This window comes from Trachinotus anak, unplaced genomic scaffold, assembly GCF_046630095.1.
Source record: "Trachinotus anak isolate AG129_WGS33_773 ecotype Australia unplaced genomic scaffold, CSIRO_AGI_Tana_v1 ptg000014l, whole genome shotgun sequence".
Lineage (NCBI taxonomy): Eukaryota > Metazoa > Chordata > Actinopteri > Carangiformes > Carangidae > Trachinotus > Trachinotus anak.
The window spans coordinates 1,610,354-1,638,265 of NW_027273865.1; the positions used below are offsets into that span (position 1 = coordinate 1,610,354).

Here is a 27,912-nt window from a genome sequence, read left to right on the forward strand (position 1 = left end):
TTTCTATGTGACAATTATTATATCTCCATCGTGGTTATTCCAAAATCAAGTCATAAGTCATTTTTAACATCCCTCTATTACTGCATCCCTCTCTCAGTTCCTGCGTGTAAATCCATCTGTCCTTCTGCTGAGCCCTTATAATTCTGATTAAAGCTACTCCATATCTGACCACCTCATTTTTTTGTAGTCACACAGCTTCCTTCCATGCACTATGAATTATCCCTCTCTCGAGGCATAATTAATTCTCTCCATTCTCCCTTCCATGTATTCATCGCTCCATCTCACCCATATGATTCTGATTATCTTGATTTTTCAGTCTAAATCTACTCCATCACTGCTCTCCTGATTGTAGAATTGATCATTCCTCGACAGCATATGCCATCTCCCTCCACCTATGCTTCCTTCCACCTTTACCCCCCCACATTAACACTACGGGGAGGCTGGGTGTGGCTGACCTACTTTCACGATCCTGCTGAGACCATCTACTAACCTGAAGCTCATCACCTAATCAAGACTCCACCCTGATCTGTACATATTCCCGGATCTCCAGTCTTCGCCAGATCGTTCCACGACACATTGTGGTCGTGCATGTCTCCTGCTCAGAGATGGACAGAGTACTCGACCCCAGTACTTGAGTAAGAGTACAAATACTACCGGTCAGAATTTACTCCGTTACAAGTAAAAGTAGCTCAGTCTAAATGTTACTCGAGTAAGAGTAAAAAAGTACTTGCTTTTAAAGGTACTTAAGTATCCAAAAGTACATGCTTTTAAATTTACTTTAAGTAAAAGTAAGAGTAAGAGTAAACTTCTTATTTTTCACATCAATGAATTACTATAATTTTTTCTAAATGAATTTAAGGACCTTTTAAGTCTTGTTTCTGAGAATTAACTGAATGAGTTTGGAAATTTGAAAATTTCCTGCACTGAAACCACCTGCACTGATGTGCTTGCTTTTAGAACCACAATGTTATATAAAGCCTGCAGAAACACCTATAAGAACAAATACAATGAATGGGATCGTAAGAGGACAGCAGATGTTGCAGATGCAGTGTTTATTAACAATCATTAAAACTGTAACCAAATGAACCTGCACCGTCCAACTAACTCTCTATCATTTAGCTAAGTTGGGAACTGGAACCCCCTCAAAGACCAATGTTGTCCCCAGACCACTGGTTGAGAACCACTGCTTTACAAAAAACTACATCTCTGCTTTCAATAACTCAATGTTGAAGTCACTTGACTTTCCAGGAAGGACATGTGCAAGTACAATATAGGAGCACAACAAACTCTGGCTCCCCATGTCTGTCTTGTCTTGTCTCTTGTCTCTATTATCTGCTTTTCTGTAGATCCCAGTGGAGAGCGTGCACTGTGATAGGTTTCATTCTTTGACAAACACAGCTTCTGTCCAATAGTATTTTAGAATAAAAAAAAAAAAAAAAAAAAAAAAAAAGAGCAGACCTGAAAGTAACGAGTACTTTTCAGCCTTCCTAGAAATTTACTCGAGTAAAAGTAAAAATATTTGTCTTGGAAATGTATTCAAGTAAGAGTAATAAGTACCAAAGAAATCTAATACTCAAGTAAAGTACAAATCCTCTGGATATGTACTTAAGTACAGTACTTAAGTAAATTTACTCCGTTACTGTCCACCACTGCTCCTGCTACCTGGTTCCTGTTCATTTGCCACGTCCAGCTGTTCGCTGTCTTCAAGAAAAACCTGAACTCACCTGCCCAGCCCCTGGCCACACTACTGAACCATACCTGAAATCTCTTAAAAAACCTGTGTCAGCCTCCTGTGCTTGTGTTTTTCAAATTTTGAGTCCAAACTCATTTAAACAGTTCATAACACCTCACTGTCATCCTCACCCTCGTGCTGTGAAAGGACCAGGCTTAAATGAATGTTTCATGGCAACAACATCATCCAAAACCACTTGATGGGTCTATTTTTTTCCCCTCAAGATATTTTATAGTGTTATGTTGTCCTGACATTGTATTGGCAGCAATATTTTCTCTGTACAGATTTTGCACATGATGGTGCAGTATGTTGGAAGCATTGATTTCCTTTCCTGAACCTTCCTACACATCTCTTTGTAGAGAATGTAACATTGCCTCAGGTTGCTCGGTCATCAATGGATCACCTTTAAGGAGCACCTGGGTCTATTTCCCTAAATATCTTTTCTGCTAGTGGATTTTCCTTATCACGCCATCTAAGTGGTATATTTTGTGATGTGGTTGTAGAATAAATGTCTGCCCCATACAGTCAGCAGGTAAACATCGATTACAGAGAAATCCCGCTGTAGGTTTGGAGGATTTTGCACCTGCAGGCCATTACTCCCTCTTTTCTTAAAAACCTTTCAATACCCAGTTTGTGTATCCTCACATCCTGCACTTACCCTAAAGCCTTTACTCCTTTACTGGAGCCATGAGTCAAGTGACAGATGTAAAGATGAAATGGTAAGACGGAGAAAAAAAGCTAGCTTCTTCACAGACCTTCTGGCCTCTGTGGGTACCAAGACTTCACAGAGGATCCTTAGATGTGGTCTTAGTAGTTAAGGTGGTCATACTAAGATCTGAAGACGAATGAGACTTTTACAGTTAGGGACTGCTTAATGAGCCCAGCCCAGCCACTTCATTTAAGTCAATTTAAAAAACAGATTTTGGTTCAAAGTCAATTTTATGGTCCTACAACAGGTGCACTCAGATGATGTGATGAAGGCTTTGGCAGCCGTGAGTAATTTTGGGGCTCAGTGGCTAATTATTGAGAGCAAATTTGGCATCAAATCTTATCATGATTCAGCTCCCTTTAAAGTAAATTATCAAAGAAAGCTATAGTGTTCAGTTCAAGTAGCAAATGTTAGAAATAACATTATATACAACTGAATAGAAAAAATCTATTTCACAGACTAATGTCACAGAGAATCACTTCAAAAAAGAAGAGTAGAGGTTTATGTCCACACTAATACATTTTCATTTTAAAAATGGTGTTTTAAAACAGGAACTATCTCTGTCCAGGTGAACACACCTGAGAACTCATAACATGCATGATCATTCACATACAGTGTGTCTGAGCAAGTCAGTGTAAACAAAGCAAACTGTCTGTTCTGCAGTTGATTAGTTCTATAAACTTTTACGAACGAGGAACAACAAAGGCGGTTAAAGCGCAGAATTTAACTGTGCAACAGCTGCTAGCAAAGACAGCAAGGTCAGTAATGCTTGTAATTAGTCATAATCAGTTGCTTCCACCACTGGAAGTCAAGGCTGGTAAGGCACAATCAGGGCCTTAGTGGGTGTCTATGTCATTGCTTCCAAGGGTCCCAGGGCTTTTGCCCATCCACACAAGAATGCAACCCTGAGTTTTCAAACTAAAATAAGACCAACAGTGTTTCCAAAACTCTGTTTTAGGTGCAGGACTGTGGACGTAGCCTAAGAGAAGATAAATCACATCCATACTGATACCTTTGGGCAGTTAAAGTCTGCTCTACCTGTCTTGAGATGGTGGGAAGACACTGGAGTATCTAGATGAAACACATGACACAAAGAGAGCACACACAAAGCCCTCACAGAAAGATGGCTGTTGGGTTTGAACTCCAGACCTTGTTGCTGCAAGGGAAACATAGCTAAACACTTAGATTACAGTTTAAAATAACATGTTTTTTGTTTTGATTTCCCAACCATTGGTTATTAGTTTCAGAGAAAAATATGGGTCCAACTAACACAAGCATTCAGAAGATCTGACAGGTTTTATTAAGCCAACAGTTTTGACAGATAAGCCATCATGACCTGAAAGCAAACGCATGTGAATTGTTATAATTCCTTCCTGCAGGAGAAGTATATGAGCAAAACTATGGTTATGGTCACAGCTGAATCTGGAGCTCAAACTGTGAACTCTGCTGGAGGTTTACAATAGTTTGGGTAAAACTGGACTTCATTTTCTCTTCCACTAACTTTGGTTAGCCTGGAGGGCTGTTTATGATTCGTGATTTGTGATTGATTGAACTGATGAACTGTGCTTTTCCTCTAAACAATAAGCAGAAGCCATTAGTTGTACTCAGAAGGTTTGCACATCAGCCACACACCTGCTCCTCAGCAGTCATCAGCACCAGCATGTATACTCCCCTGATTTGTTAGACTGTAACTTCAACCTTTCAGTTGTTTTTGTTCTGCCTGCCTGTGTCCAACCTCTGGCCCGTTCTCAAACCTGCCTGCCCTTGCTCTTTCTCTTCAGGAGAGAGGAGAAAATGTGATTTCTGCCTCCTGAGTGTGTGTTTTCATCCCTTGTCCAAAAGTTGCCCCAATGTCAGGACTCAATCTCCTCAGCTTCACTGAGGAGACAAAAAAAAGAGGAAAAACAGAGAACAAGAAGAAATGTGTGGTAGGCCTCCAGAACATGCTACAGTCTTACCCTCTCTGGGTAAATTTCATGCTACTGCTGAGCTGTCTGTGTTCTCTAACCACAGGACCTTCATCCAAGAGAAAATTCTTTTCTCTCACCTTATATGAGCTGCAGTGATCTCTTTGTTAGGGTAAATTCACAGCTACACCTCATTTTCCATTAGAGACTGAAAACTAATCTACTGAAGAAGGACCTGCAGAACCACATTACATCCCCCCTTTGCTTTTTCTAATTGCTCTCTTCTCAAAAGAACCACTTCTTTGAGTCTTATCCCAGTTGTATTTTTTTTTTCTTTTCCTGACACTTTTCCTTTATATAATCACTATATAATTGCAGGAACATCATTAAGCCATTGAGGCGCTGACATTTTTACTCCTGAATATGACTTACAGTGTGCTTGAAAGCCAACATGCAATCCTAATTTCCATCCCACCTCGCCTATTGTATAGCTGTCCACGAGTAAGTAGATTACAATGAATTTGCTGCACAGTTGTAAATCTTCTTACACATGTAATGAAAGCACTCAGGTATTCATGCCAAAAATCTACCATCACACATCTGTCCTGTATCGCTGCTATACAGTGAACAATATTTCAAAATTCAATTTAAGATGTAATTCTCTGCTCAGTGCAGCGGCGGCTTCTCTTCACACATCAGACCCGACTACTGAGCAGTGGAGAGAGAAGATTGCTGCATTCATCATATTTTATCTTTCCTGTGGAAAGATGCTGATTTCACTGTAATTGCCTCATGTTGAAAAATTAACTTCCAAAAATGAAGTGATGTTTTAGAAGAACACACACACATACCCACATTTGTAACATTCAGCTCATGACACATTTACAGTTGAGTGTATAAAAAGATAGTATAATAAACTTGAACACATTAAATGTGAAAAACAAACAGAATCAGAATCAGCTTATGTTTGTGCATACAAGGAATTAGACTCTGGTTTACAGTGGTTTAATGTATTGAAAGCTCAAATAAATATGGTTAAGATCATGTAAATAATGTGATAAATACATACTATGCAATTATAGGCTATATATATAAGGAAAGACACTTACATTTGTACAGCAGAACACACACATAGGCTACCAATACCGTTGTATTTACAAGTCAACTTGCTTCTATTTAACTATTTCTATTGAATTGCCACAGTGACCTAGTACGTGTTAATGACTGCAGCAACTGAACGTTTATTAGTGGATTCACTCCAACCACCAATTCTCAGTCAAGCGCATATGTTTTTTTGTTTTTATTTTCACATAGATAACAATGTGGCAAAAGAGCACTGAAAAAGTCAAAAACATTCATTACAAGCTGAGCAGATGCAAATTAATGAATCAATTAATGTGATTTATTTAGAAACAGGTGGATGTATTTTTGGTGCAAAGTAATAACCATCTGGGGGGAACATGAACATTTAAAACATAAATTAATAATTTGAGTAATCAAAGAAATGAACATAAATAAGTAGAATAAAAAGTCATTTATGTAGTTTTAATAATACAGCTCAGAATTGAGTTGTATTATCACAAAAATAAATGCCATACCATCACACTGGCACCTCCTGTACTGCATTCATATCAGAACTGGCCTTCATTCAGCACAAACATATTTATTTTAGGAAGTGCATAAGAGTCATTAGGAGAACCCATATTCAGCATACCTTCTGTTCATCTCAGCAGTGAATTTCACTTCACTCCCAGGCCTCATATGTTTCCATCACACTGGAAACAGAAATTACAGTACATTCAACACGAACATCATATAGATAACGCAGAAACGGCGATGGAGCAAACATTAAAATGATGCTGATTGATGTCTCCATTTTGAACATAGGAGCATCATTTATTCATCCAGAGGAGGCTCCCTGCATTAAAAGCATGCTGTGGCTCCTCCTTACTGTACAGAAGAGGGGTGTGTGTGTGTGTGTGTGTGTGTGTGTGTGTGTGTGTGTGTTTTGAGAGGGTTGAGGGGCAGCCCTGTGGGATGCTTCTTGCTGTTCAATTTAACAAGTTGGCACTGGAGCCGAAAAATCTCATGCATCCTTAAAAGCATTTCCCCACAGATGGTCATTAGACAAGGCAGTCCTCTGAAAGTGCTCAGGAGGCACGTCAGACATCAGACAGGTCCAGACCTACCTTTCATCATCACTTCCTTCCAGTTCCCTTTCAATTCTTCGAATGAAGATTTTCAAATAACTTGCACTGCTATTTCTAATTTAAATACCAGTATGCAAGCTTATAGAGCATAGATTTATAAGGAGGTATATGGATTTATTAGTTATTAGTGCATAGTGGTGCCCCTTTCCTACATCACATCATCGTCATATAGAGTCACATCTCATACCATAACACCACACTTGACGTGACGTCACATGACCTTACATACCACCACGTCACAACAACAGGACATGACGTTAAGTAGCCGAACAATGTGCCTTTACATCATGTGACACCATACACAGTAACATAACATTATAGTATCACATATCAGGGTGTAAAACTTAACAGTACATTAAACAAAATAATGTAACTTAATATCACATGAGTTAAAGTTAATTGATTTTATGAAGGGGAATTTTTGGTGTTATAAAACAAAACAAAACACAAATGCTATGCAGTATACTTTAGAAGTTCACTGTTAGGCAAATTCTATTTTATTCCATGTCAAAGTGTTAAAACGAAATACAACACAACATACATTATGACATGATCAATAATCATTATTTGCCATTACAATCACCCTGCTACAGATCTGTATCTCCCACCACCGCTTCAAGCACGACTAAATAGTTTAAATCTCTCTGATCTCGTAACATTGTAAACAGTGAGTAAAAGCATAATATGCAGGATTTGTTAGTTGCTGTTTAAAAGCACAGTATGTTTATGGCTCATATGGCCCATACACATAAGCTCAACAAGCCAGAGGGAGAGAGAGAGGAAGCATGTGCAGCAGTGGTCGACCGAGCTAGAGAGTTAATGGGAGCGCCGCTTTTCGCAATGAAATGGAGAAATAAAACATTATTTTGTGGTTGTTTTACATTGGTTGTGTTCTAAAGCACAAGTAAACCTGTCCATACCAACCGTGTGGGAAGGTGCCACATTCCAAAGGTTCTCTATTGGACTGACCAGTTTGAGAAGATTTAATTTTTGTGACATGGTGCATTATCCTGCTGGAAGCAGCATCAGAAGATGGTTCACTGTGGTCATAAAGGGATGGACATGGTCAGCAACGACACTCAGGTAGGCTGTGGCATTTAAATGATGCTCAGTTGGTACTAAGGGGCCCAAAGTGTGCCAAGAAAATATCCCCCACACCATTACACCACCAACACCAGCCTGAACTGTTGATACAAGGCAGGATGGATCCATGCTTTCATGTTGTTGAAGTCAAATTCTGACCCTACCATCAGAATGTCACAGCAGAAGTTGGGACTCATCAGACCAGGCAACGTTTTCCCAATCTTCTATTGTCCAGTTTTGTTGAGCCTGTGTGAACTGTAGCCTCAGTTTCCTGTTCTTAGCTGACAGGAGTGGCCCCCGGTGTGGTCTTCTGCTGCTGTAGCCCATCTGCTTCAAGGTTCAACATGCTGTGTGTTCAGAGATGCTCTTCTGCATATTTGAGTTACTGTTGCCTTCCTGTCACCTCAAAGCAGTCTGGCCATTCTCCTCTGACCTCTGGTCGTCCTGGCCACATCTACATGTTGAAATGCATTGGGTTGCTGCCATGCAATTGGCTGATTAGATATTTGCCTAAATGAGTGTATATTTAAGTTATGATTTTTATTACACTATTGACTTAAACTTCCCTTATTACATCACTTTTATGGGCTTTTACATTAGTTCAGTGATTGTATCATCATTTGCTTAAAGAGAGTGCACAGAGAACAAGACAGCTGATTGATGTGAGGGAAATTAAAACAGAAGTACAGGAGATTAAAGATGAATTTAAATGAGAGGAATGGCAAAAAAAGGTGATAAAGACAGAGGGATGAGAAAAGGAAAAGGTATTGGAGACGTGGAATGATTTTACAGGTAAAACTGAAAGCGAGGGGTGTAGGCAAGGTAGGATGCACAAGGTGGTGTGTGAGAAGGGAGTGTGTGCACTGAGTGTGTAGTGTTTTCAGTAGGATGAATGAGGAGAGGTAATGAGAAATGAGAGCAGATGAAGTGGATGTGTGTTTGTGTTGTCTTGAGAAAGAGGTGGTGATGTGCAGTGTGTGGAGTTTGTGTGAAGTGGTGTGTGTTTAGCTGAACATGAGAAGAAAGGTGAGAGTGTGTGATGTGTTTTTGTTGTGGGCGACATGCTAAGATCTGTATGGGTGTTGCTATATGTATAGAAATGTAACTTCACGTGTGTGTGTGTGTGTGTGTGTGTGCGTGTGTGTGTGTGCATACATTTACATTACATCTCTTTCTTCTTTCTTTCTTCTTCTTTCTTCTTTACATTTTCATTTCATCCCAAGCAGCCATTGGTCTCCATTAATTGTTGTATGAAACTCATTGAACTGAACTTCTTAAGACTTGCTGGAATTCTGTAATTGTAAATGGACTTATACAGAACTTTTACAATTGAGTAGAAAAGAGTTCTTGTCAAAGCCGTTCGTTCACCCATGCACACATGCACTCAGTCTTGGCCTTCACGACTAAACCGGGGTTCAAAGTTGTGATGTGGACTAAACAACACAGCTTTTTCCAGTTGGACACTTTTACATTATTTCAAAAGCTCAGTCTCTGTTAAATCTGCTGACCACAAACTGTGAAGCAAGTGCAACATATATGCTTATGGTAATCCTTACCCGAACATGTGGACCAGTCACATTTATACCAGCGACAATTTTATCCAAAGAACATTATCAATTCAAATAACTACATGCAACTTAAACTCCCACAGTTAATATTGATAAAGAGATACACAAGACCCAAGGCTCTGCTGCTATATCAACATAATAAACTGTGTAGTAGGTAGTAGGTAGGTGTGAAGGTAAGTGTGAATGGTTGTTTGTCTCTATATGTCAGCCCTGTGAGAGGTCTCTGATTTTGCTGAAATGATCAATAGACACACGAACTTGGCACTCAAATATTTCATTTAGCTGATGCTCAAGTATATTTAATCTGTAGAATCAGACATTGTGTAATGTCATGTAGAGTTTTATGTAAAAAAATCTTTCTCCCTTTATTTTGCCATTTCAGTATCCTCATATCTGCTGTGACTTGAATCAATTCTTCAGTAGATTTTCAGCAGTTTAGATATTACTTCACGACATAGCCAATCAGCAGCCAGCTTGATAAAGAGATATAGTTCATGATTGGTCCCAGCAGGGACAAAGTTCTGGACAGGACAGAAAAAAAGAGAATGTTGTCATTTCATAAATTCACCAGCCAGTGTGTCAGTGACATTATTGATTTATCCACCAAAGGCCCACTGCACAGGGGCAGAAAGAGAGGCAGAATTAAAGTATGATAGCAGAGAGTGACAGCTATAGAGACAGATAGTGAAAGATTGTTTTCATTTGTCTTATTGATGAACTAATGATACTGTCTGGCCTAATCAGAGCATCATTTCAGAGGCTGTTTGTTCTTCCTGTTAGGAAATCAATAGCTTACACTCCAATCTCCTGCCTCTTTCTCTCTCTCTCTCTGTCTTTCTCTCTCTCTTACTCTCTCTCTGTCTCTCGTGTGTAAAATTGATAATCTAATAATGACTGAGGTTCACCCAGTTACTTATCATCTGTGTTTAATCCTTCTTTATAGTTCTTATAGATATTTGTCTCTCTTAATCCCTCTATTATTTTCACTCTGCTGCAGATTCAGCTTCAACCACTCTAGAGTGTGGCTCCAGGGACAGGAATGTCATTTAGTCCACCACTTTGGTCCACACTAATATCATTACAACTACTGAATAAATTGCTTTGCCAGTGAATTAATTTTTTCAGATATTCATGGTCCCCTGAAGATGAATCCTAATCCTAATTAGAATGAAGTACCTGTAAAATTAAAGTTGTAAAACAGAGATAAACAACCTAAGGCTGGAGGAGGAACTGTGCAAAGTGGGCCACTGATGAAGGAAAACTCAAGTTAAGAAAAACATCTTAACAGATTCCACACGTGTATGATGGTAAACAGTGGAATTCACATACTTTGCTTCCATAACAAAATCTAGCCATGCAAGCAGCGTGGCTCTAGGAATGGCAGGGCTGGTCAGTCAGTCTGCTGCAGTCCAGACTGAAATATCTCATCTACTAGATAGAATAATCTATAGTGAATTTGGCAAAGACATTCATTCCCTCCTTAGATGAAATGTCGGTACTTCAGTGATCTCATCAACACATAGAAATTTGAGATGTCCGATAATTTCTTTCATGACTAAATACTTAAAAACTATAGGCCTACTCTGTGTTTTATACTAATTAGCATGTGTTGGCATACTTAACATGCTCAACTCAGGTGGTGAACATAATAAACATTGTACCTGCTTAACATAATGTTAGAGTTGTCTTTGTGACTATGTTAGCTTTTAGCTCAAAGCACCACTGTGCCTATGGACTGGCTTGTGGAGCTGCTAGTATGGCTATAGAGTCTTTATTAACTGATGTTTTGCAGTCTGTCAGTGCTGCTTTGTACCTGGTGAAGAGATGAATGACTAACAAGCATCACACACATTTACTGTATAAACAGGTGGGATCATCCTGAAGTCAGTTAGTATTCCAGCACTGGTTTGTCTCTGGCTCTCTGAGCTGCAATCTATTGTGGTCCATGTGTACTGATGGGGTCCAGCAGCACATTTCTGCCCTGCAGCCACACACAGGTTTATCTAGCCATGACTGAACTCTCACTCTACAGATTATTTATCAGTAATTGTTGTGAGGCACTCTTCTGAATGGGTGCAAATATTTCCCTAATTAGCATTGGCCAATCAATAGCCTGAACAAGTTAGCCTGAGCCAGTAGTCTTGTATCACAATCGTTAATCACACACAGACATGCGCACACACACAGAATCCTCGTTTGTTTTAATGAGACTGCCTTTATTAAATCAAATAATTTGATAAACTCTAAGGTATTTTGTTTGCACTGGGAGAAGGAAAGAGACAGGGGCGCTGCCCAGAAAAGCCCAGCCTTATTCATCATTACACGGGAACCACCTTAAACTTGCAAAGCATCCATCAACCTATCGTCAGCCATCTAATGAGCATCAGGCCACTTCATCAGCTTCAACACAATCTGCCCTCTCATTCATCTCAGAGCAGGAGGCCTGTCTGTTAATGTCAGCTTTGATATACAGTACACTACTAAACACACACACAGCATCACACTCCCACTCTCTCTCTCTCTCTCATCCCCCTAATCAGTGGTGGAACTGGTAAGAATATTCATTAATTATATATATATTTTTTAAATTAATAATAAAAAATATATTTTCATTTAATAATTTCTGTGAAATCAGTCACTGTTGAGGCTATCGCAGTGTACAACTGGAACACAAAGAAAGTCAGCTCGAACAAAAATAGTGATTGTGGGGATGGGCGTGGTCGGCATAAAGCGTGTGGGGATGACTTATGAGAGCGGTGCCAGGTGAGTTGATGGATCAGCTGTCACTCGTTACCTAATCAGACTCTTTTCGTTAAATGCAGTGTTGTGCTGGACCACAGGAAGCTGTAGAAAGACAGCCACAGTGGGCCTATCATGAACTACTGAGAGAACAGACAAGATAAAGGACAAGAGCGTATGCACCGAAGGACCAGGCAACCAGAGACGCATGGCGGAGAGTGCGGTGTGTGTGTATGCAGGCTGTGCAATAAAGGTCACTGTTGGAAGTGAATGGTCGTATCAGTTTGTGTGCCAGGGGAACTCACAGTGGCAAATGGACTTGCTATAGTGATGAGCTAAATTGTTACTTCTGTGATAGATTTAAAATGTCGTGCTAGTGCAGACATTCATCACTTTTACACTGAAGTGTATTTCATTCACTAAATGCATGTCTGAAATTTAAAGGTTATATATAAACATGACTAAATCAATGAAGAAGTTTTTGTTTGTGTTAAAACTTGATTTGATTTTTCAGAACTGTGACCCTTCCAACGTGAGTGGTACTCCAAAAAGTTATTTCTATCAAGGAATTCACATTTTTCTTTTTCCATTGATTTTATGTGAATTGATCTTACTGCATGTCAGCTTCTAAAAAGCCCAGTAGCCCACTTTCCCACTTTTTAACTGATAGTTTTTCTGAATGGTCATGTTTCTATGTAGTAGGATTTTTTTTTCTGAACTACTTTTACAATGTGCTGTAGTCCATCTGTAAGAACTTCTAATGCAGAAATAGTTTTCTAGCTCAGTGTCAAATTTTAGCATCACGTGGTGGAAACTTCACACATCATCAGGCCAGTGTATACTCCAACATAACCGCTCATATCTCTCATTCCCACTGTGCCTGAGAGCTTCAATTGCTGTGAGCAGAAGGTTTGTGCAAAGCTATGTTGATAGTGAAGAAAGAAATAAGCAACAATCACACAAGCTGACCAATCACAGTGCATCTTCACATGGATTATCTGTAGCTGCTGTAACCCTGATGTGTAGATATATTTTCATAAAGGTGTACATCAACTATGGCAGAGCTACACTGTTGCTAACGAGTAGCACATAAACTGTCAGCACACGTATAAACCCAACTTTAGTCCTGTACTGGAATGGTTCTGGTTCTGGCTCTTCTCCATCCCGATACTTCCTCAGTGTATCTGTACTGGCACAGGGGAGGTCAGATGAGAGAAGAGAAGTTGTTCAAACTCTCAGAGAACAGAGAGATTACTCATCCTCCTGCCCTCCCTTCATTTCTCAACCCTTTTCTGTCTACTTCAGTCTCCTAGTTTCTCTCTTTTACAGTCTCACACCGTTCTCAGTTATTGCCTCTCTCTTTTTCCCTGGTGCTCCCAATTATCCCTTAGTCACCTCCAAGGATCCTATGGATGCTACAGATGAGGAATTACCCTTGTTGCCAAGTTGACTACTAAATATACGGTAACTTGAGGATTTGATGGTGTTTGGTGCAGGACCATGAAAATGATGATGAAGGTAAAGCTAAAAAAGGAGTTCTTGGTTCAGAGTCACTTCAGCCTTCATAGTTGGTTTATCTTTAACTCTCTCTTTATCTTTTAATTTAAAAACAATATTTTGTTAGTCATCTTTGGCTGGACTGCAACAGTGGGATCAGCCCTATAATCTGGCATGTCCCTGACTGACTGACTGACTGACTGACTGACCACTGACCACGAGTCAGCCACATGCCTCATCACTGAGTTGGAGTTTCTGGCACAAACAGGTTCCATTAGTGAGGTGTTTACAGTCTGCAGTGTGGCCAACTGAGCGAATTGTAACAAGATTTAAAGACTTTTTTTCAGACTATAAACCTGGTACATGGCTGGACTGTGGATGGATGCCAACCAGGGGCTTAGGGCTACACCTCTTGTTACAGGCAGTCTACCGAGCTGCTCTGCTTTCCTGGCTGCTCAGGACCTGCAGGGAAGCGGAGGAGTGCTTCCAATACACTGAGCCTCACCTCCATTACAGCAAATCAGCTATTGTCATTGTTACTAAAGGAGGTAGAGGACTAACTGAACATAAGACACCCCTGAGGGACAATTTTATTACTTAATATAGCTGAAATCAAAGCACAGTCTTTGAGGTGATTTTGTCTGAACCTTTCAGTTTTATTTAGAACATTTTTTGTGGATACGAACAACTAGTTGCATCTGCAATGTAATGACTGACTGGTAATTACACTTTAATACTGAAGCATTGCACCTCCAGTGTAACAGGTATGATGATGGAATCAAGAGCATATATTTTATAGTGTGGTTGAGTGTATGATTAATGCATTTGTGCTTGTTAAACATTTATTGTTATCTTGATATGTCTTTATAAATTACTAGTACTTTCTAATAATGTTGTATTTGTATGTTTACTTTGAAGAATTTACTCTGCTAAGAGTTCTGTGCTTAACTGTTTTGTCTCTGATGTTCAATTCTAGCGTCTTGTTAGGAGAATATGACTGTTTGCAGGTTTCATACAGCCCTAACAGTGTTACCCAATGAGAACAGGGCAGTCTGTGAACAGCCTGAGAGGCCAAATCCAGTGTGAAAATGTCCCCAAGGCTCTTACCGCAGCATCTCTGTGCTTGTTAAGCTTATTCTCTGACTGCACAGTGATAAAGGAAGGTGACTCAGATGAGTGTTGAATCTTTTCCCCCATCTCAGTGGAAACCACACCCTTGGTGGTATGCATTGATGTGGTGATTTACTAGGGTTGTGAACGATAAACCGATGTGACCGGATATTCGGTTCAACAAGTGAGAGATACGGCTGCATCGGTAGCAGCCTCCTCAATCGTTACGAATTATCAATGAATTCCTAGATGAATCGGTTATAGAGTCATGGATCGGGTATCGCGAGACTTTGAATCGGTTGGCAGCATTACACACGCGCTAGGTCTCTAAAACAACGCGAGAGCTGAGGCTGCCCGTGAAACGCCATAGCTGCCTAGCTAGTATTATCATGAGTGATAAACAAGGGGCGACATGGAAAATGGAGGAGGTGGAGAACGAAAGCATCAGCCTGACTGAAGGTGATAATGCACCGAGAAAGATTTTCAACGCATCGGGGAAACAAAAATCCAAGGTGTGGACCGTTTTTGGGTTTTATAAGAAGGCAAGGCAAGGCAAGGCATCTTTATTTATATAGCGCATTTCATACCAAGGCAACTCAATGTGCTTTACATAAAAAAGGATCAGCATAAAACAGCATAAAAACAAAAGAAAACAGCAGGGGCAAAAAAGTAAAATAGAAGAAAATAGAGTTTTAAGTTCTTAAAAAGAGCTCAGCTATAAGCACATGAAAAGAGAAATGTTTTTAACCTGGATTTAAAAGTGCTTACAGTTGGGGCTGATCTCAGTTCTGCTGGTAGTTTGTTCCAGTTGTGTGCAGCATAACAACTAAATGCTGCTGCACCATGTCTGGTCTGAACTCTGTGCTCCACTATCTGACCTGAGTCAGTAGATCTCAGAGCTCTACTGGGTTTATACTCTACTAACATGTCATTCATGTATTCTGGACCTAACCCATTCAGTGATTTGTAGACCAGTAGCAGAACTTTAAAATCTATTCTGTAGTTGGCTGGGAGCCAATGTAAGGTCTTAAGAACTGGGGTGATATGATCTGATCTCTTTGTTCTGGTTAAAACTCGAGCTGCAGCGTTCTGAATGAGCTGCAGCTGTTTGATACTTTTTTGGGGGAGTCCAGTCAGAAGACTGTTACAGTAATCAAGTCTACTGGAGATAAAAGCATGAATCAGCTTCTCCTGATCAGTTTGGGACATGAAACCCTTAATTCTGGATATGTTCTTAAGTTGATAAAAGGCTGATTTGGTGACTGATTTGATATGGCTGTTGAAGGTCAGATCTGAGTCTATCAGCACGCCAAGGTTTCGGACTTGGTCTTTAGTTTCTATAGACAGTGACTCAAGGTGTTTACTGACAGCAACCCTCTTCTCTTTATTGCCAAAAACAATGACCTCAGTTTTTTCTTGATTTAACTGAAGGGAATTTTGGTTCATCCAATTTATGACTTGCTCTAAACAGTGACACAATGATTCTATTGGACTGCAGTCATCTGGAGACAGTGCGAGATATATTTGTGTGTCATCTGCATAACTATGATAGTTGACATTAGAATTCTGCAGAATTTGACCCAAAGGCAGCAGGTTGAACAGAAGGGGTCCAAGGACTGACCCCTGAGGAACTCCACATGTCATAGCCACTCGATTAGATTGATAACTACCGATGGTCACAAAATAACTCTGCTCCTCCAAGTAGGACCTGAACCATTTTAGGACTGTCCCGCTGAGTCCTGCCCAGGTTTCCAACCTGTCCAACAGTATACTGTGATCCACAGTGTCAAACGCAGCACTGAGATCCAACAGGACCAGAACTGACACCTTGCCTGAGTCAGTGTTCAACCTTATGTCATTTAACACTCTAATGAGACCTGCTTCTGTACTGTGGGGAGGTCGGAAGCCTGATTGAAATTTGTTAAAGAGTCCACTGGAGTTCAAGAAGTTGCTGAGCTGATTAAAAACCACTTTCTCAACGATCTTGGCTGTAAAGGGAAGATTTGAGATGGGTCTGTAGTTGGTTAAAATGGTATTATCCAATGTTCTCTTTTTTAAGAGTGGCTTGATGGCAGCTACTTTTAGGGCTTTAGGAAATGTGCCTGATTGAAGTGAGCAATTTATTATTTGTTGCAGATCTGTTTGGACAGAGCTTACAATAGTTTTAAAAAAGTCAGAAGGCATTGTGTCCAGACAACATGTCGATGTTTTAAGAAGCTGAGAAGGAAGGGAAGCTCGAACAAAGTTTGTTGTTACTATTCTGTGCTACTTTTACCTCTGGAGTTCCCATCCAATGATTCAGGAAGACTTTTTTTTGGTCCATGTCTAAAAATAAATACATTGACATGTGATTTTGTTGTTTTTGTTGCCAGTGCCAGTCTTTTACATATTTAAAAAGAAACTATTGTACTGTCACTTTCATAGACTTGGCTTCTTTATTATATAAAATATCTACAACAAATATTAACCATCAAATCAAATCGTATCGTTCTTACACTGTACACCCTTAAAAATAAAGGTTCAAGTTAGAACCAAAAGTGGTTCTTCACAGTGATGCCATAGGGGAACCTTCTTAGGTTCCACGAGGAACCTATTACCTATTGGTTCTTCAAAGAACCCTTTATTATCAAGTTCTTTAAAGAACTTTATTAGGTTCCTTGTGGAACCTTAAAAGGAGAACCTTTTAAGGTTCCACAAAGAACCTTTTATCGAGGGGTTCTCTAAAGAACCAATTCAAGTGTAGCCTACAATAGCTTGCTGTGCTGCTAGAGAAAAAAGACACATATGCAGTTCTTTGCAATACATGAATTTTATATTTCAATATTTCAATAAAATATATTTTGACAACATATTTTATATTCATACAATTACTCATATATTAATTTTATATTTCATATTTTTCTTAAACAGCAACAATAAAATTCATCCCTTTAGTGCCAGGTTGAACCATGCAGAATTAACTATACAATCAAACATCTGGCAAACCACAGAGTAACTGCCAAAACCATACAGAATCACAAAATAAACCAGAAATAAAAACATTAAAATAAGACCTGCTCTTACAGTGAGTTATAAAACCTTTGCACTGCAATGGGAGCATGATCCTTGATTTTGAAAACAAAGGCTTCCAGAAAGGACACAGTCTTTCTCAAGTTTCTGGGATACTCCACTTGGATCACGTGGTAGAGGGAAAAGGCAACGGCCAGGGCAGGGGAGATGTCCACACTGCCACCATCAAGGATCATCTCTGTATCATCCATTTTCACAGTGATGGCACTGCTCTGCAGTGGGCATTCGTTCCTGACGTCTCTCAGGACAATTGTTGGTGTGGCATACACTGGATTCTGTGAAATGTAATTTTAAAAAAAGGTTTTACACTGCTTTGTCAGAGACAGGTTAAAATGAAGTAGAATTTTTTCCCATTTAGACATTTAACATTAAAAAAAATAATGGTATCTAGTATAAAATAGCATTAATTTAATGGGTCCAAACCTATTTTTTGCAATTTCACTCTTTTATTTATCTAGAATAGATACAGCTGGAATTGCTATGTAGCCAAATGTTTGATATCACTTTGTTCTGCAGAATTTATACAATTATATTGTCACAACATTCTATACATATACAGTACATATCTGAGAAAACAAAAATTAATTCACAAACAAACCAGTTTTGCTGTACATCCTTAAAAATTTCAGTTTTGGGTTATAGGTCAATTTGCTGGGCCGGATTCACTTGATTTTGGAGATCACTCCTGGTAAAGTAGTCATTCTTGTGACATAAATTTGGAGCCTCAAAGCACAACAAAAATTCTATGTCTCACTAATTCTAAAAGGCAACATAAAATCCAAAATAATTACAGAATGTGGGACAGAATACCTTGTCAATAACAAACAGCTGCTGTGGGTCCTCTTTGAAGATTGAAGGTAGAAGGAGTACTGCAGCATTGACAATCTGGCCTTAAAAATGCAGAGGAATTGTAAAGAAAAGGATGAGGGTCTCAAATAACACATGCAAATGAGCATGGTAAACTAGAAGGCATAATTTTACATTAAATTGTTTTTTATCATCTTTACAGTAGATAAGGAAACTGCAAGAATGTTAAGAATGTAAAATCCTTTCCATGTAGATAAAGACCTATCTGTTGACTTCTCTTGAGTCAAAAGAACGGTTTTGAAAGGGGTTAAAATCTATAGTGCTGCTTGGCAGTTGTTTTAGCAATCATGTAGGTTGGGGATTAAGAGCAAGAGCACAACATACCTCTTCTTTCCTCCTCTGTCTTGGAGGCATCGAGCGCAGCCACACTCTTATCCTTGAGATCACTTTTAGGAGCCTTGTCAAGGATGTTTTTTGACATCTTGGTGAGGTTAACAACCCCTTGTTTGTCCACATCTACTTTGGTTACAAGCTTCATTTCCTCTAAAATCTAAGACACAAGTATGACAAGGAAATGGTAAACAGAATTTAATAAACATTTTCAATAGAACTGCTTATATCTCATACAAATTATCTGTAGTTGCATTCTGTTGCCAGATCAGATTTTCTGCAATAGCAAATAAGTCTATCAAGATGTTTCACTTTTACTAGGTCTTTTTTTGACAGTACTGACTCTGAGAAATTGAGAAAAGGAGTTCTAAACCACAGTTTACACAAATGTCAAATGGGCCTACATTACATTCAAACTGCTTCAAAGGCTTTCAAAACTTGTGCTCCATGAGCAGGGGCGGATCTAGAAAAATATTTATGGGGTGGCAAGAGGGGGGCAAGAATTTTTGAGGGCTGGCAACATATGGCAGACGTATATATACTGAATTTAATAAATAAAAGTATGGTAATACTACTGTAAATGGGGCATTATCACAGGAAAGGCATTAAAGTAAGACACAGGTGATGAGTGGCAGATGTGTGAGTGGGGAAGCAGCATTGCATGCAGCATTTGTACAAGAAGAAACTATCCAAAGAAAAACTTACCCATGAGGACTGAGCTGTACTAAGGTGAGCAGAAATACACTGTGGAAATAAATGGTTCACGGCACTCAAACGAGGTACTGCACATCGCTTTTATTGTTTACTCAGAACAGCCATTCTCCCCATCTGTCCCTCAGTAGCTTTAACAATTTTTTGATAGATGAGGTGTTTACTGATAAAGTAACGAGAAATATGGTACAGTATATACAATATTCACAGCAGTTAAGGGACATTTCATGCATGTAAATATGAGCTGCTGTATCAACAAATTACACAAAGGGCTCAGATCCATCCATCCAAATCCATTTTGCCCCCAGTCTGAAAAAATACAAAAACATTTTGTGAGTAGGTTCATACAGCCCGTTTCATACTGTATATACAAAAGAAGAGGCATTAAAAAACAACAATAACAACAACACTGCTTCATGTTCAGCAGTATTTACACCATTTACATCAGTGTCACATTTTAAACTTTTTTTTCTCACACTTTAGGTTTTATTAAAGAAAAAATTTAAAGTGCAGATTCTGTTGAAGATCATTTTAACAGCTTTGTAAAGGCTCACCAGTGAGCATAACATGAAGTTGTCTATGCCTATAACAGCTGAATGCGGCGATTTCCATGTTGCTCAGCAAAACGCTTTACAAATTTATCTACATCTACTGCTTTTGTGCGTTTTGATTCAATGCTGAGTACAGCCAAACTTGATAGTCTCTTTTCTGTCATAGTAGACCGCAAATATGTCTTTATGAGCCTGAGAGATGAAAAACTTCGTTCACAGGATGCACTGCTCACAGCTAAGACAACCGCTATTTTACACAACCTGAACAGCTCATAAAAAACATCCTGGTATGGTTCCAAAAACTGAGTGAACTCCATTAGAGTGGTAGGACTCTCCTTTCCCCCCTTTTTTCTGTCTAGTACTCTCCTCGTCTGATGTAACTCGTGTTTGAGATCCTCAATATTTTAATCATAAGCTTCAGCCAATAATAGAACAGCCTCCTCTCTCAAAAAAGTTGGACTTGACGGATTTAGTGCCTGGACACCCTGCATAATGTTACAGTTTGTGTTAGAAAATCTTCTTCCTATTTCTCCAATCATGTTATCCAGAACTGGATAGTACACAGAGACACAAAAAGTGTGTTTGCTATCTGGAACTACATGCTGTCCCAAGGTGGAGTGGATGACAGTCCGTTATATCCGTTAATCCGTTTTTACCTCTTTCCTCCCGTGTCTCCTTTCCTCGCGACTCCTGGCTCCTTCGCTTCGCGCCACTCAGTTTTCAAAACAACGCCGCTCTGGCGTTATCTCGTGCTGCATTCACTGCAGTCGGACATTGAAGATTCGCGCTCGTAATCGGCCATAACATTTCTTTTAATTCGTTGCTGCCAACTGGGGTGGAAGCTGGGGTGGCAAGGCTTTCTTTTAGGTTGGCATTTGCCACCCTATGCCACCCCGGTAGATCCGCCAATGTCCATGAGGATGGGCATGGTCCACAATTTAGTTTGTAATACAAGGCAAGTGCTTTGACCTCACCAAGATTGGATGGCGAAGACATGGAAACTCCTCAAGGACTGCCACTGTTGAATGCTCCTGAATAAAGTTAGCCCTGTATTATTGTGTCTTAACCATTCCATTAATTATGAGGTTGTAGTTGGGCCCCTGTTTTAGAGCTTCTATTTTCATTGCTTCTTTATGGTGTTGAATGCTGTGCTCATCTTCTCCATCATGCATCTCCAAGTCCTAAATCATAGGCAAGAAAAAAAATTAAAGCAATTTCAAAGAAGTACTATTCAGTTTTAAGTTTATTTGAATATTCCCTAATTCCATTTAGGCATTTAAGCATTTTGGCTCTTTTAAACAGGATATGATCAAAACCTCTTAGATAATCTGAACTAATGACTTACAGCCCTGAGTTTCTTCACTGAAGACTCACTGCCCTCTGACTCTGCTCTTAGCTTCCTTCCACCATTTGGTAAGGAGAATCTCTTCCTCATTTTTGCAACTTCACTGTTGCTGATCAGGGGAATTCTCTCTTTTTTAAATTTGTTGTGCAGCGACTCCAACAGGGCATCCTGACCAAATATAGCAACAGTTGATCACAAAACTAACATTAATTGTTAAGAAGTCAAAGTTGATGCCAAAATCTGACAATTTTTAAGTTGACCCACACTAGAATAATTCAATTTTTTTATGGTTTGAAAGTATGGTCTTGACATTCTGATGCTCAAAAGACTGGCATTAGGGACAAGGTGGAAACAACAAAAGCAGCACTTCTTACACATTGTATGAGGCATAGTATTAGAGAAAACTTACATATCCTGATCCACATTTCTCACGCAAAAATGGGTACTGCATGAGAAGCGTTCGCATCAAGTCCACATACTGGGTATGTGTTGGATACCTGCAAGCAGTGTTTAAAAAAAAAAAAATTCAAATCCATTCTCAGGGGTGTTCAGTCATCATGCTATTTAAGTCAGTATTACACCACACAACTGTGTGCACCTCTGACTTCTCTGACCAGTGTACTTCAAGTAGTGGGATTGTGTGCACTTTGTGATAGTCAGGCGGTAGGTAGGATGTAAGTTAAGTTAGTGGCCACACAAGTTTTATGTTTATGTCAGTCCTGATTAACTCCCAAACAAAACAATACAGTATATATGTTAAAAATATGACCTTTTGGTTTTAAAAAGACCTAAATAGGCACCACAGGATTATGGTGGGTTTTCCTGGCACATCTGGTTCTTCATGTGGCAGCGCTTCATTCATTTCTGTTCTGTTGACATAAGTAAATACAAAAAAAAAATTAAATTAAAAAGGTTATATTACCTGCCAGTAAAATAGTTAACTACCAAATTAAGTCAGCTTACTTGAATTACATAATGCCACCTTGAGATAGTGTAATACTTTTCAATGTGTCTTTAACACAGGACAATAGTACAGGTAAGTGTTTTTAATAAAAATGTTTATATGTTCACTGCTTACACCAGATATTGGACACATACTTGGAAAATCAAATGTCAATACATGAATTTTAGCTTACTCTTTCAGGGTGCTGAGGATTTTCATGAAGCGCACCTGGTCCTTAATTTTGGGAAATATCCGCTCACACATATGCTCTGATAATCCCAGAAGTGTTGTGCCATCTATTTCATTCTCTAGTAAAAATAGACAATAGACAAAAAACGGGACAGAACACAAGGGCAAGACAGACAGAAAAAGAAAGACAGCCAGAAGATAAGTCTTAAGATGAACCATAGGCTTGTTGCAGTACTACTTCTTAATGGAGGCACAGTTACAGGGTCAACACTGGTGTTATTCTCCATACTATTAAAACTGTTATTTGGAGTAAAAGAACATTTAGCCAAGTTTTAACCAAAAATAATTCAACTGTGGTAGACATGAAAAACGTATACAACTTGAGTAATTGGAATCTGTGGAGGTTGTTCCATGAGCTGTTAAGAACAACATTTCTCTATTAAAATCCTAAAATAAATAAAACTTATCCCTAACTAAAGCATCCTGAGGCAGATCCACACACAAACCAAGATCGTTACTTCACTCACAAATGTAGAAATCAAGTGTGCGATGCTCCAGTCTGTTAGTTTACCTTCAAACTTGTGATTTGAATGGACGATGTAAAAGGGCAATATAATCATTGCCTGAACAGCGGTAACAGTCAAGGGGGTGGAAGTCCATTTCATCTCCAGGCTTCAGTATGACTGTATGATCAGTTTCTTTCACATGAAAAGCATGTAGATGGTTGGAAAATGCCACAGTTGCAAAAATTCTTGCCATTAGAAACCAGCTTGACCGAAAATGCAGTATCTTAAAGACTTGCATAAACAATGGTACTTGTTCCCCCTCCAAAACGTCAATGATGAAAAAGTCCCCAATGCAATATCTTACAGTGTCCACTGTCACTGCTTTTGTCATCCAGAGTTCATCCTCCTCCGTTAGCACTGTTTGCAGATTCCTGAGGTAGGTCAATACAGTTTCTGGCAATTCTTCTGGTCTGATTTTTGTTGTTTCATGAGGTACAGTGTCTGTTACAAATTGAGTTGAAGTGTTCCACTCCCAGCACTGTCTGAGTTGATTTCTTTTGGCCAGCGAGTAACACACATTTTTGAAATTATTCATAACCTGGGCCACTTTTTTGAAGTACAAATGTTTTGATTCATACCTCATACACCAATTGGACCGTGGAGGTCCAAATTCCAGTATGAGACGAGGATAGTGCAACAGATAATGCACCTTTGGAGTAAGAGCATCAGGATACAGGTCTTTAAAATTAGCAATGAATTGTGCAATTAGACAATCTAAATAGCTAACCCAGCTTTTACCAATTGTTGGAGCTAGGAGTATTTCAGTTATCTCACGCAGGAGCAGATACAACTGCCAGTCCTTATTAGTAGTAGGAACCTTATCTCCAATTACAAAAGATATCAAGCGAAACAATGTCCACTTCTCAACAGCTTTGCCAATTAAATGGCCATTGGCAGAAAGTTTTTCTGGAATAGGTGGTGGCTTGTTCCTAATATCGTTATGTCCAAAGCTAAAATCCTTCAGGCGATTATTGAGTTCAGTAACAGTCAAAAGTTTGTCCTTATGCAGTGCCTTGATCACCAGCCTAAGTGTGAGTGGTATAACCCCCTCTAAAACATCATGCATAACATCAGGAGGAAATGACTTGCTGACTTCAAAATGAGGCAGTACACTTAAAGCACATGGTCCATTTACACCATACACTGTAGTGGCACTAGAATCATTTGCGACACATTTCAAATGATATTCGTGAACTTCAGGTGTATGCAGAACACAGTCCTCCTCTCTTGTCTTTGCAGCAATGTCCTTGTAATGACATAAGCAATATCTGCACACTCTACCACTGTTGAAACTGCAAGAAAATCCTGCTAGGGCATGAGCTGACAAATTATCTGCACATACAGTTGCAATGGTCCCTTTGACAAAATATTCTTGATCCTTGTAACAGACTCTCACACCTTCAGATTGTAATTTTAAAACATCACTTAAAAGTGGTTCTAAAACTTTTGCTACACCATACTGCTTTAAAAGACTATGTCTCACAAGAATTAGAAGGTGTATGTTTTTCAAAGCTGATCTAAATTTGGGTTTTAGATTTCCCAAAGAAAAATAAAAAGCTGACACTTTATGCAAGGTTCTCTTAGATCCCAAAGGGTTCACTATCTCAAATTCATCATTGTATAACTGAAGAGTTAAACATGGCTGCCCACAATTAAAGAATGGAGATTCTTGAAAAGCAGTGCCATCACTGAAGTTGGTTAAAGCATCCGACTCTTTTTGAGAACAATCAAAAATTTGTTCCTGATATGTTCTGTCCCTCAGAACTAGGTTTAGCACTTCAAGTAATGGAATATATTGGAAAGTGTGTGTTCTGTCAGAATCACCCCCAAGTGTATGCTCTATGGGCTCAATTAATGACAGTCTTTCAAGACAATACTTGTCAAGCTTGTACACACTACTGACTGCACTGAAGCAGTGTTCAACCAAAAATGTCTCTCTGAGCAAAGCTAGGTGTGGATTATTAATATCTATGTTTACATTGTTTAAACAAGTGGTAACAAGAGCCTGATAGGTTTGATGAAAATGACTAAATAGTAACTCCAACTCATTGATCACAGCTGACTGTACTGCTCTCTGAACAATATGCTTTTCTTGCAACTTAAGACAGAATAATGCTAACTGTTTTTGAATAGAGTCGATGAGCTGGTTAACAATATCACACACTGTTGAAGTTGAACCCTCAACAGTAGAGTCTGGGTTTGAATCCTCAGTTAATGAACTCAACTTCTGTTCAAAAGATGAATCACAGTTTACATCATTATGATGATGTCGGCGAATGTGATTTTTTAAAGACTTGACTCTGGAATACTCTCGAGGACAACCATCAAGTCCACAGATTACTGAAAAATCACTTTCATTTTCATGGTAAAGCTGTAGATGTTTCAGCCACTTTTTGTGAGTTGGGGTCTTAACAGGACATCTCTGGCACTGGAAAACCTCCGTCATTCATATGCCCAGCTCACCGACGAATGATGGTATGAAGTCTTCAAATCCATTGACCTTCAACCACGAGCAGACTTGGTCAACTGAAAACAAATTTGTCATTCCTAGAGGAGACAAAGACACAGAGACCATTAGTGCACAGCTAAACAATGTTGAAGCTGTTCTGTAACATTACAGAATTGTAAAGTGTCCATTGTGTTATCTACCCTCTAAAGAGCATTAAACGAGGTGAAAAGGGGAAGTCAGACACATATGAGGGCAGCTGGAATGGTCAAGATGGTGGCATCACTCTTTAACAAGCCACTGATTTATGCATTTTTTATTACCTCTAAGCAGAAACAGTGCGAATTCACAAGTACAGACAAATGATCACTGCAATTAAGCATTTACATTAAATTAATATCATACAATCTTGCACTTTTTTACATCCTTTGCTTGTCTTCTATATCATATCATGATTTAGCAAGTAATTCACCAAATACTGTGCAAGTGCATAATAGTATCTATATGCCAAAAAGTAATCCTGGGAAAAAAAACCCAAAACAAACAAAAAAAAAAACTATGTATGAGGAAGCCAAGGCAAAAAGTTTAAGTGTGAGCCTAGTGCCCCTTGCGTCATCCTAGCGCTAGTTTGATAGACAGGTAGGTGGCGCGAACACGGCTAACATTAAGGAGCTATGGCGCCAGTGGCGCTACTTATCTAACTGTTGGGGCAAATTATCCCACATTTATTCTCTCCGTACAAACACTGTTTTTCATTACACCCCCAAAATAGCATAATACCCAGTCCACGAGTTTAATTTACCAACAACATCGAATAATGTTAGCTAACGGGGCTGACGCGGCTAACGCTAATGAGCTACAATGGCTAGTTAGCTAGCCAGCTTAGTGTTAGACGGCTAACTATGTTTGAGAAACACAACCATTTTAAAAGAAGAATTCGGTGCCGCGCTTCTGTACACAGTTTAATTACGGTTAACTCAAGCAAGCAATTCACAACAGGAATACAATTTCTTATTATTACTTAATTTTACTGAACTTACCGTGACTGTAGATGTTCAGCGCAGGGAGGAGAGAGGCAAAACGGCGACGTAACAAAAATGGCGGCGTTTGTGACGATACTGTCACCCTGAACTTGAGTGAGAGAGACAGCCCGAGAAAGAGGGAGGGATCTATTTATTATTTATATATCCTGTATCTTGTTGAAGATTTATTTTATCTGATTTGTTTTGGCCTGTTGGCAATTTTTCAGGTTCTGTTAAAGGTTCTGTCTCATGAGTAAAGTTACTGGTGGAGAATTATGTTATTATTATATGTCTATTTTTTAACTGGTAGGTGATGTAGAAAACATTTAAATGAAATAAAATACAAAAGTACAAGGTTTAATATGTAATAATTTGTTCAAATTCAGTGTTGGGTCATTAAAAAGGAATCAAGTAGCTGAAAGTTACTAATTACTTTATATAATTTATAATAACATTACCTTATAACTGCTCTATCTAAAAAGTTGTTTCAAAATATAACCATTTAAAATAAAAATGTCCCCACAACAATCCATTCTACTCACAGAAACAACTTAGTCATTATAGGCTAGGCATATGGTCAGTAACCATAAGGTCATACTTGGAACATAAGAAGGTTCTTCAAAGCACTAAAAGTACTACATTGAACTCTTTTTTAAAAATTCAGTTCCTCAAAGAACCTTAAACAGTAAGAAAAGGTTCTTCAGCAAAAAAGGGTTCTCCAGAGAACTCAAAGTGCTTCAGAGCACTTACAAAGAACCAATTTTTCTTAGAGTGTATGGAATCGATTCGTATCGAATTGGTCTGTAATAAAAGGATATCATTTTTGAATTGAATCGTAACCTGTGTATCTAGATGCATATCCAGTCGTTTATCACAGAGAGATGTGCAACCCTATGATTTACAAGGGGAAAGATCTAGAATTATGGGTAAAAACTGGGCTGATATATAAAATATGCCCAGTTTTATCCTAATTATTCAGGCCTCTGCTTTTTCAGCTGCAAATCACTAAGTCAGTGCTTACTTGAATGCCTCCAGGGTAGATGTTCTTGTCTTTTTGAAGAGTTCAAAAGCCCATCCTGACCACCTCATCACTGCCTTACTGAACTAAAATATCAAATGACAGCATTGCCACACATACTTTTTGACAAAGACAATTGAATAAAGTTGACATTCCTACCGTAAGATAAAACAACATAGCCAGACAAGCTGACACTGGCCCTACAGCCCTAAACAGAGTCTTTCCGAACTGGAGTCATTTGTGTTTAATTTTCCCAGCATCCCCAGGGGAAAGCATCCAGATTCAATCAAGTCAAAGGGC

The 27,912-nt window shown here is 39.0% G+C and overlaps 1 protein-coding gene and 1 long non-coding RNA gene across 2 annotated transcripts; both read right to left on the reverse strand.

Moving 5' to 3' along the window:
- Positions 1 to 14,686: 14,686 nt before the first annotated feature.
- LOC139632394 (uncharacterized) lies at positions 14,687 to 21,918 on the reverse strand (the record flags this gene model as incomplete). Its single annotated transcript, XM_071497315.1, has 5 exons — positions 14,687 to 17,908; positions 18,435 to 18,514; positions 18,816 to 18,981; positions 21,429 to 21,596; positions 21,838 to 21,918. Coding segments are annotated over 5 exons (789 nt in total), but the record flags the coding sequence as incomplete, so codon positions are not given.
- Positions 21,919 to 22,236: 318 nt separating this feature from the next.
- Positions 22,237 to 27,253, reverse strand: LOC139632233 (uncharacterized). Its single transcript, XR_011693524.1, has 3 exons — positions 26,613 to 27,253; positions 22,565 to 25,673; positions 22,237 to 22,297 (listed from the first exon to the last, which is right to left on the reverse strand). It is a non-coding gene; the product is annotated as an uncharacterized lncRNA (long non-coding RNA).
- Positions 27,254 to 27,912: the final 659 nt, after the last annotated feature.